The 11,014-nt window shown below is 49.7% G+C and overlaps 1 protein-coding gene across 4 annotated transcripts in view; it reads right to left on the bottom strand.

The window, feature by feature from the left end:
* Positions 1 to 11,014, bottom strand: part of TMPRSS4 (transmembrane protease, serine 4) — a 50,236-nt gene that overhangs the window by 15,434 nt on the left and 23,788 nt on the right. For 2 of the 4 annotated variants that reach the window (XM_011964850.1, XM_011964851.1), the window contains exons 3-5: positions 8,682 to 8,795; positions 4,512 to 4,664; positions 2,923 to 3,052 (exon numbers count right to left, since the gene is read on the bottom strand). In XM_011964850.1, the coding sequence (XP_011820240.1) occupies positions 2,923 to 3,052; positions 4,512 to 4,664; positions 8,682 to 8,795 (397 nt within the window). The remainder of the gene's footprint in view (positions 1 to 2,922; positions 3,053 to 4,511; positions 4,665 to 8,681; positions 8,796 to 11,014) is intronic. The other 2 variants (XM_011964853.1, XM_011964852.1) reach the window with 2 other exon arrangements.

The following is an 11,014-nucleotide window of genomic DNA, read 5'->3' as shown; positions in this document are numbered from 1 at the left end:
AAGGTAGACAAGACACAGTCCTGCTCTCAAGAAACTTATACAGCAGGGTACAGTGGCTCACGCCTGTAATCCCAGCACTTTGGGAGGCCAAGGTGTGCGGATCACCTGAGGTCAGGAGTTCGAGGCCAGGCTGACCAACATGGCAAAACCCCATCTCTACTAAAAATATAAAAATTAGCCAGGCGTGGTGGCTGGCACCTGTAATCCCAGCTACTCATGAGGCTGAGGCAGGAGAATCACTTGAACTTGGAAGGCAGAGGTTGCACTGAGCCGAGACCAAGCCATTGCACTCCATCCTGGGCCACAGAGCACTCTGCCTCAAAACAAAAACAAAAACAAACAAAAAAGAACCTTATACAACAAGGATGAACAGTGACAAGTAGGTGGCAGATACTATGCAGTGGGCCATGGAGGCCTGAGCAGACCTCCTGCTGGGCCCACTCCTCTTGTCCCTCAGACCCTGCACTCACCTGCCACTGCAGGCCCTTCGGGGAAGCTCTTGACACAGTGCTCCTCATCCTCTCCCAAGGGACAGTCCAGCTCCCCGTCACACAGCTGCTTCCTTGGGATGAAGTGGAGGTGCTGCCCGCAGAGGAAGTAGTATTTATCCAGAATCACCTTGACTGGAAGGCAAGTGCAGGGAGGAGCAGAGAGGGCTGAGGGTCAGGCTTGAGTAGGGAGAGGCTGGGTTTTCCTGGCGATGATGCTGGGCTCTCAGACGCATGTGTGAGTTCCAGGCTCAGTTCTGCTATTTGGTAGCACATAGACTTGGCCTGAACCTCAGCTTCCTTGTCTGTAAAATGGAGATAGTAACACCGGCCCCATACCCACATGATGTCTGAGGATCAAGAGAGGTCACGTGTGTGGGAGAAATTGAGAAACAGGCTGGTACCTGCCTCTTACCCCCAGTGCTGGCTCAGTACGTTCTGGTAACAGAGGAGGAATCCAGAGTCTGAAGACCCAGTTCTGAGTCCTAGCTCTGCCACCTACCGTGGAACTTAACTTTTTTGTTTTTTGAGATGGAGTCTCCCTCTGTCATTCAGGCTGGAGTGCAGTGGCGGGGTTTTGGCTCACTGCAGCCTCCGCCTCCCAAGTTTAAGTGATTCTCCTGCCTCAGCCTCCCGAGTAGCTGGGATAGATGTGTATAAGAGACAGAGATGATCCCTAGGGTCTTCCACATCTTGAAATGCCTATGGTTCTAGGACAAGAAGGGCCTCCAATCTAGGAGGAGGAAAGAAAGTAGAGAAATCTGAGACCTAGAAGGAGGAAATATGGTGGAAATGGACATTCCCAGGAAAGTTAACTTCTGTTCACCGATTCCATCCCAATGAATGATTCTGATGAACTTTGCTTTTGTAAAGCACAAGAGTCAGGTGGTTTGGTGCCTTAGTGAGCTCCAAAAGGACAGAAATTCCAGGAACCTATCACCTTAAGATCCTCTGGAGACACCCGCGTTTCATAATCAAGCCTCAGCCTGCTGTGCTAGGTACGGCTGACGGCTGACGAAGCAATTGACTAGACTACAGTGGGAAGTGGGGGCTGGCTGCAGCGAGGCTGGGCTCAGTGGCTGTGGGAAGAGGGGAGAATAGCAGGTGCCGGGCATGACTTCCTCACTCTCCTTGAAATGAAGGTGGCGGGGTGTGCTTTCTGGAGGGTACTGGAAGTTGCCCCCTGTGGAGAGTAGAGAGCAGCAGAAGCCTGATGAGCAGAGAAGAGAGAGGCAAATAATTCTGATTGATTTGTAATGGCTGCCTGGAGCATTTACTGAAAAAGCACTTTGAGGCTGCATGAGGGATCCATGGGAGAGAGTTCTGTGATCGATTGGTGATGTCTGCCTGGTAGAGATGTTTTTGTTTTTGTTTTTGTTTTTGGCCTAGTCTCTGGGTCCAGTCTCTTAGAATCCTGAAGAAGTTTGAGGCCTGCCAGAGATAGGTTATCTTACTCTGCAACTGAATGCATGGGTTCCTTTCCATCCTCTCCAGCTAAACTCTCTGAGTGATCAACCATCTCATCAGCCCCTTCCTTTATAGATGATGTCCTACATGAGAATAAAGAATCACCCAGTGTAGAAACAGAAACACTATGAGAACTCCTAATGTGCAAGAATTAGGGATCTTGGGCTCAAATTCTAGCCCTCTACCTCCCAACTACTACTCTAGCAAGTTACTTACTTTCTTTGAGCCTATTTATGAAATAGATATAATAACTATCTTTTTGGGTTTCTGCCAAAATCAAAAGAATATAAATATATAAAATGCAGATTACTCTTATTATAATCTTACACCTTTTCATCCACTGCAAATTTGGAACTGCTTTTGAAATTTGCAGACAGAGCTGGGATTGCCGAAGATGGGGCCCCACTGAAACTAGGCTCACTTAAGCTAAATCTTAACCAACGAAACTTTGAATAAGTTAACTTGGCTTTTGTATTACTGGGCAGGAACAGTTTCTGGCAAAGTCAGGACAAAGGAGTGAAGGTTGAGGAGTAAAGGAAAGGAGAGGACTGCACAAGAAGCTAGAAGTTGTGTGTGTGTGTGTGTGTGTGTGTGTGTGTGTGTGTTGGAGGGCAGCACACATTCTCTCACTGGCGTTCCAAAACCATCCTATGATGCATGGACTAGATGATCCCTAGGGTCTTCCACATCTTGAAATGCACATGGTTCTAGGACAAGAAGGGCCTCCAGTCTAGAAGGAGGGGGTACTATGAGGTTGGTATTACTTCCCCCAATTCACTCCTGAGAAACCTGAGGCTTAGGAAATTTAACTTCATGTTGCTTATAAGTGAAATGCTGGGATTCAAAAGCCATTCTGCCTGGCTCCAATGCCTGTATTTTTTAGGGAAGAGAGAAGAAAGGAGGAAGGAAAGGAGGAAGAGGAGGAAAGAGGAAGAAGGGAAAAAGGAGAGAGGCTCAGGTTGGTTACCTGCTGTAGCCCATCTGCCTGCAGGCTGTCTCGGCCAGAGCTTCTGTGAAGTTGTCGAAGCAGGCAGAGAACCAGTTGCCTGTGGCCGGGTCCAGCACCTGCAGGGTGGATCGGTCCTTGGAGAGGCGGACTAGGAGGAAAAGAACCTGGGTTAGATGGAAGGAGGGGCCCATCTGGCCCATCCCCCTCAGAATTCATCATGAGATCAGTCCAACCTCCCCCAGCCTAGAACTGGGGGTACCACAGAGCCCCAACACTTTCAATGTCAAGGGAATTTACTCCATTTGGCTTTGTCTATTTGGGCCCCATTTTGACAGTAGCTAGTGTGACCAGACGTCCCGGAGTCAGTCTCTGTTTTGACCTGTTGCCCTGGCCCAATGGTTAATAGAGCCCCCTTTTGCTCTTACAGGTATCAGTTTTGATGATCAATTATGTGGTCACTCTACCCAGAGACCATATACAACTTGTTTAAATTGTATGGACCACATACCCATCCATGGTCCATGCAACTTGCTCAGCCTGGGGAAATGTCTCAGAGAGGGACCTAGGTCCTTCTCCAAGAAAGGTCACAGGGGGAGGTTGAGTGAGAAGTCCTATTGGCGGTAGGATGACAGGTGCATTTGACTTCTGATAAGGGCATTTGACAGGCATTTGATTTCTGATAAAGAAAGAGCAAATACACAGGAAGTCACTCAGCCCTGCCCTCAGAAGCCCCATCACTCATCTCCTACCTATCTTTATTTCTTCAGAGCCCAAGCACCAGGGGGATGAAGGTAGAAGAGTCTAGCCCAAGAGAGAATGTGGGTTTTATGCTCAAAACACCTATCCATTGAAACAACCTGGCTCAGTCCTGTCACATAGTGCATCTCAGCAAACACTAAAGAATAGAAGGACCAATAGCTGGCAAAGTGGCTGAGAAGTCTCTTTTCTAGTCTACTTGAAGTAACAGATCTCATAGAAAGGAGGAACGCTCCAAGGTCACCCCGTCTAGCCCTCTGCCTGAAATCCACCCAGGCACAGCACGCATGGGGCAGGTTCAGTTACAATTTCCTGTCCTTTCTGGCTCACATTTGTTCATCAAATAGTTACTGTTTGCTGTGTGTTAAGTACTGGGATTTAAAGGTAGACAAGACACAGTCCTGCTCTCAAGAAACTTATACAGCAGGGTACAGTGGCTCACGCCTGTAATCCCAGCACTTTGGGAGGCCAAGGTGTGCGGATCACCTGAGGTCAGGAGTTCGAGGCCAGCCTGACCAACATGGCAAAACCCCATCTCTACTAAAAATATAAAAATTAGCCAGGCGTGGTGGCTGGCACCTGTAATCCCAGCTACTCATGAGGCTGAGGCAGGAGAATCACTTGAACTTGGAAGGCAGAGGTTGCACTGAGCCGAGACCAAGCCATTGCACTCCATCCTGGGCCACAGAGCACTCTGCCTCAAAACAAAAACAAAAACAAACAAAAAAGAACCTTATACAACAAGGATGAACAGTGACAAGTAGGTGGCAGATACTATGCAGTGGGCCATGGAGGCCTGAGCAGACCTCCTGCTGGGCCCACTCCTCTTGTCCCTCAGACCCTGCACTCACCTGCCACTGCAGGCCCTTCGGGGAAGCTCTTGACACAGTGCTCCTCATCCTCTCCCAAGGGACAGTCCAGCTCCCCGTCACACAGCTGCTTCCTTGGGATGAAGTGGAGGTGCTGCCCGCAGAGGAAGTAGTATTTATCCAGAATCACCTTGACTGGAAGGCAAGTGCAGGGAGGAGCAGAGAGGGCTGAGGGTCAGGCTTGAGTAGGGAGAGGCTGGGTTTTCCTGGCGATGATGCTGGGCTCTCAGACGCATGTGTGAGTTCCAGGCTCAGTTCTGCTATTTGGTAGCACATAGACTTGGCCTGAACCTCAGCTTCCTTGTCTGTAAAATGGAGATAGTAACACCGGCCCCATACCCACATGATGTCTGAGGATCAAGAGAGGTCACGTGTGTGGGAGAAATTGAGAAACAGGCTGGTACCTGCCTCTTACCCCCAGTGCTGGCTCAGTACGTTCTGGTAACAGAGGAGGAATCCAGAGTCTGAAGACCCAGTTCTGAGTCCTAGCTCTGCCACCTACCGTGGAACTTAACTTTTTTGTTTTTTGAGATGGAGTCTCCCTCTGTCATTCAGGCTGGAGTGCAGTGGCGGGGTTTTGGCTCACTGCAGCCTCCGCCTCCCAAGTTTAAGTGATTCTCCTGCCTCAGCCTCCCGAGTAGCTGGGATTACAGGCACGTGCCACCGTACTCAGCTGATTTTTTGTATTTTTAGTAGAGATGGGGTTTCACCATGTTGGCCGGGCTGTTCTCGAACACCCAACCTCAGGTGATTCACCTGCCTCGGCCTCCCAAAGTGCTGGGATTACAGGCATGAGTCACTGTGCCCAGCCATACTGTCGAACTGTATACGGATCACTTTCCTTCCTTAGTTCTCAGTTTCCTCATCTGTACAATGGGATGATAGTATCTATAATATCTGCCTCACAGGGCTGTTGAGAGCATGTGGTATGATGGTAGTTGTGAAAATGTCTCGTAACTATCAAGTATAGTTCTAGAGTTGGGTGCTTTTATCTCGGTGAAAGAACTGTTGAAAGATAAGAACATATGCACACATGCAGGGGGATCAACACACTCTGGGGCCTGTCGGGCGGGAGGCAGAGGCAGGGAGAGCATCAGGAATTATAGCTAATGGTTGCCGGGCTTTATACCTCAGTGAAGGGTTGATCAGTGCAAACCACCATGGCATGCTTACCTATGTAACAAACCTGCACGTCCTGCACATGTACCCCAGAACTTAGAATAAAAGTTGAACAAAAAAAGTAATTAAAATATATAAAAAAAATAACTAAAATTAAGAAAAAAAGAGAAAGATCTGTTAAGGGCTTGGTCCTTGGTTTTTTTGTTTTGCTGTCTTTAGATTCTGCCAGCTGCTTTCGAATTCTGTTGTTCTTTTGCCATCTTGGGATGATGGAAAGATGTCGAGTGTGTTTAATCCTTCAGGGAACTGATATTTTAACACTTTTTCTGGCCGTGCATGGTAGTTCACACCTGTAATCCCAGCACTTTGGGGTACCAAGGCAGGAGGATTTTTCGAGCCCAGGAGTTCAAGATCCGTCTGGGCAACATAGTGAGATCCTTGTTTCTCCAAAATAAAAATAAAAAAAATTAGCCAGGCATGGTGGTGTGCCCCTGTGGTCCCAGCAACTTGGGAGTCTGAGGCAGGAGGATTGCTTGAGCCCAGAAGTTTGAGGCTGCAGTGAGCCGTGATCACATGATTACACTCTAGCCTGGGAGACAGAGTAAGACCTTGTCTCAAGCAAACAAACAAACAGACAAACAAACAAACAAACTTTTTCTTAGTGAAGACTCATAGCCAAACACCCTGGCAGGAGGGGACTCCTCCTTCGTAACTGAATTCTGTCTTGGCCTGATGGGCCCCTCTCCAGTCCAGTATCATCCTGGGCTGGTCTTAAGAGTAGTGGCATTAAATCTAATAATGGTCCCTGCTTGTCACCGTGTTAGGAGCTTTCCATACATTTCCTCATGTAATCCTGGTAACAGTCTTGGGAGGGAGGTGTTATTACTAACTCACATTACAAACAGGGACATGGAGAATTGAAGGTCAGGCTTTATTTTCCCAGGGCACACAGTGCTTCCAGTGTACAGCCAGGGCCCATCTAACTCTCTGGGGAAGCTTGAGATGTGATCGCTGGCCCTGATGCTCCTGGCTTGAGTGAAGCAAGGGAGAAGGAGGAGCCAGGTATTACCTAGCTCTTTGGAGTTTGGTTTATGATCAGGAGCCAGAGTGAGGCAGAGTCACCCCAGCCTCCTGGGACAAATCTAGGAGACAGGGTTGCCAGTTGAGACTCCAGAAGCCATAGGTTGAGGGAGCCCGGCCCAGGATGGAGGACTGGGTTACAACCTCTGATTACAGAATCCGGGGGCCAAGGATGTGGAAGCCATGTCAGACTTTCTGGGACGGGGAGTGTCTAGCTCTAAATTATGCTTCAGTGCCTGCCTGGCTTTCCCTGGATAACTCTGGCCCCCTTTATCTCCACTGCGGCAGAGTGTATGCTTATGGAAAGCAAGCTCACTTCAACATTAGCCTGAATAGAACAGGATGGCAAGTCTGCTGATGGCACTGCAAACCTCCATCGTGTGGGCAACCAAGATCAAGGAGAAAGGGTTTGGGGTCATCTGCATCTCACACCCATCCAGGGCTCCCAGGGCTTTGAGTGGGGTTTATGTTGTGGCTCTGCTTTTCTACCGCCACGAGATGGAAATGAACCTGTTCAATCAGGGTACTGGGGTCCTGTCCCAGCCTTGACCCTGACTGCCGCTACTCCTCTCCGAGCCTCGGTGCTCGCGTGGAAGGGGGACCAGAGGCTCTCTCAGTGTCCTCCAACCAGGCAGTTGGCTGCTACTGCTTGAAATGTCACCACAGTTACAAGTGCAGATTCCTGAAAGGCCAGCTATTCCTTGGCTGCACAGGCAGTCCTGCCCCAATTAGCAAATACATGTCCTGGGTCACATTTCGCCTGCTGCTGCGTAATGACATGCTCTTTTGCAAAACTTGGTTTTTAGCTTGGTCGTTTATGTATGTTATCTCATTGGTGCTCAGGATATCGCTTTGAGGGAGGAAGGACATTTTACAGGTGAGGAGACTGAGGGTATGAGGCAGTGAAGGACTTACTCAAGGTCACGCAGCAGCAAGTGGCAGAGCCAGGATCCCTGTCTCAGGTGTCCTGATTCCTAGTCTGGTCCCCAGTGCCCTACTTCTTGCTGTGAAAAGTTGCAGTCAGTAACCTGCTGTGCTCATGTGGATAACAAAGGCAATGACTCCATCATAAGATGTGGGAGCCGAAAACGACCCACATCCCTGCTCCTTCAGTTGAATCTTCTTTATCACGGATAAGGGCCTGAGGCAGAGAGGCCTGCTCAAGACCACACTGGGCCTCAGGCACTAGCCATGGTGAAGGCCAGGCTGAAGGGGGCCAGGTGCCAGCTGCCTGGGGGGTCTTCTCTGCTGCCTCCTCTTTCTCCCCTCCTCACAAGCAGAAACTCTCCCTGTTCTTCCAGCCGCTGCTCAGAGCCACTCAGCTTGCAATCTGCAGAAGATGGGAAGGAGGGGGCAGGGGGCGTGGCGGCCCTGCAAATTGCCTGCGTGGGTTAGGAACATGTGCCACTGTGCTCTCCCTCTAGAAGAAGTCACCTGGGATAGAAGCCATCTGGAATAGATGGGGGCTGAGTTCATCTCCCCTTTCACTCTTAGAATAAGGTTCTCTTCAAAGCAGGGGGTGGATACATATGGTTTCTTTTTCTTTCTTTCTCTCTCTCCTTCTTTCTCTCTCTCTTTCTCTCTCTCTTTCTTTCTTTCTTTCTCTCTTTCTCTTTCTCTTTTTTCCTCCTCAAATTCCTTTTATTATACCAATGATTTTTTTTTTCTGCAAAGCTTTATGCAGATCACCTGCCCCTGACTGTGGGGGTGGGGGCTGCCACTTACTGAGGGGGTGAAGGACAAGTAGGGGCTGCCACTTATGAGGTGATGATGGGAGGGGCGGGGCTGCCTCTTACTGAGGGGGTGAGGGCAGGGGTGGGGGACTGCCTCTTACTGAAGGGGTGAGGGCAGGGGTGGGGGACTGTCACTTATTCAGGGGGTGAGTGTGGGGGTGGGGGGGTGGGCCCTGTCATTTACTTAGAGGGTGAAAGTCGGGTAGGGGCTGTCACTTACTGAGGACAACCACAATGATGATACTCGCCAGGCTCAGTAGTGCTACGATGATGGGGATCCCCACCTTTCTGAAGGTCTCCATGGGGGTACGGGGTTTGCGCAGGGGGTTGACATCTGTAGGAAGGTGGGAGGCAGAGGGGAGAGCATGCCGTCAGCACTTGGTAGTCCCTGAGCCAAACTCCACAGCCTGTCGCCCTCTGGCCGGTGACAGCAATGCCTTGAGGACAGTTTTGGTTAATGCTGGGGGGTTATTCCTGCAGACAAGGCTTAGCTTCATCAGCACATGGTTACCCTGCCTCTTCTCACTTATCCAGGCTCACTTATCATTCATGAGTGCCCCTCAAAGGAGCCCCCAGGCCAGGCCGCCTCCCCTGTGTCTTGCCTGAGCCTGTCCCAGGACATTTCTGGGTTTCGTCTGACCTTTGCCTGCCCGAGAGAGGCCTGAGCCCCTGGAGCATGTACCCATTCACTGTGCCACCATTTATCCTTTTCCTGACCTCCTGACTTAGCTTTTGATTAAACATTAAGCTTCCGGGAGGCAGGGCCCTCCAGCACAGTGCGTGCTTAGTAGAGGCTTAATAAACATTTGCGAATCAATGCATCTTCAATCCCACAAACAGCAAGTCCCAGCCCGGTCCTTGTCTTTAAAGAGATTACCATCTGGGGGAGGAGGCAGACACAGATGCCAGTCCAGCCAGGTGGAAGATAATATATGTTATAATAGAGACATCTTCAAAGGTAAGCTGGTGAAAGCCTCCTCAGCAGGTGGCACTTAAGTGCAGGTCGGGAGGGAGGCACTGGCTCAGCTCAGTCAGAGGCATGGAGGGGGCCTGTAAGCTGCCTGGTGTGCCTGGTGTACCAGGGGAATAAAGGCAAGTTGGAAGGCAGGATGGGTGAAGGCAGCTGTGGAGACTCTTGAACACTATGCTAAGGAGTCTGGGTTTTATCCTGAAGGCAGTGAGGAGCCGTTGAAAGTTTTTGAACAGTGGAGAGACAGGATCAAATTAATTTTAGAAAGATGGATCTAGTCGGGTGTGATGGCTCACGCCTGTAATCCCAGCGCTTTGGGAGGCCAAGGTGGGTGGATCGCCTGAGGTCAGGAGTTCAAGACCAGCCTGGCCAACATGGTGAAACCCTGGCTCTACTAAACATACAAAAATTAGCCAGGCATGGTGGTGCATGCCTGTAATCCCAGATACTCGGAAGGCTGAGGCAGGAGAATCGCCTGAACCCAGGAGGTGGAGGTTGCAGTGAGCAGAGATCATGCCATTGTACTCCAGCCTGGGTGACAAGAGCAAGACTCCATCTCCAAAAACAAAAAGAAAGATGGATCTTTCATCAGAGAGGAGATGGATTGGAACAAGACAGTCTGGGGTTAGGGAGACCAGGTAGGAGTTGATCACTGCCTAGAACAGAGGTGATAATAACTACATTGTCAATTGCACATCATTATCCAAGAAGAAGGAACTTGAAAGGGAAAACGTAGGCAAAATTAGTATCAGTAAGTGTCAGAGATACATTCTTTTAAGTCCCCCTCTCCTTGTGGGAAATAAGCTGGGGAGGTGCCATGGGGACTTCTCCCCTGGGGGAGCTGGGGCAAGAATTCCGGAAACCCTGGAAAGCAACAGACTGGCTGTCCTGCCCTCACCTCCACATGGCTGGCTCCCTCTCCTCCTCCTAGTCTTTCTTCACTGTCACCTTCACAGTGAGGCCTACCTGGATCTCCCTATTTAAAATGGAGCCTTCCAAACTTTCCTATCCTCCTTTCTTGCTTTCTTTTCTTCCAAAGCACGCATCGCCTCTAACATATGCTATATTTGACATATTTTCTGTCTCCTCCCACCCTTCCATGAAATGAAGACTCGTTGAAGACAGAACTTGTCTGTTTTGTTCACTGCTGAATCCCTGGTATCTAGAACAGTGCTTGGTCCATAGTAACTGCTCAACAAATATTTGTCACATGAACAGATGAATTTTTCTTGGCTCTGTTCTCTTAAGCACATCCCTTCTACTACCTACTTCTTTTCTTTTCTTTTTTCTTTTCCTCCCCTCCCCTCCCCTCCCCTTCTCTCTCTCTCTCTCTCTCTCTCTCTCTCTCTCTCTCATTCACGGAATCTGCTGCCCAGGCTGGAGTGCAGGGGCAGTGGCATGATCTTGGCTCACTGCAACCTCTAACTCCTGGGCTCAAGCCATCCTTTTACCTTAGCCTCCTGAGTAGCTGGGACTACAGGCATGTGGCATCACACCCAGTTAGCATTCATATTTTTTGTAGAAATGGGGTTTTACCATGTTACCCAGATAGGTCTCAAACTCCTGGGCTCAAGCAATCCACC

Source organism: Mandrillus leucophaeus, unplaced genomic scaffold (assembly GCF_000951045.1).
Source record: "Mandrillus leucophaeus isolate KB7577 unplaced genomic scaffold, Mleu.le_1.0 Scaffold71, whole genome shotgun sequence".
Classification (NCBI taxonomy): Eukaryota; Metazoa; Chordata; class Mammalia; order Primates; family Cercopithecidae; genus Mandrillus; species Mandrillus leucophaeus.
The sequence above is the reverse complement of the archived record's forward strand: the minus strand, read 5'-3'. Positions and strand labels throughout refer to the sequence as shown.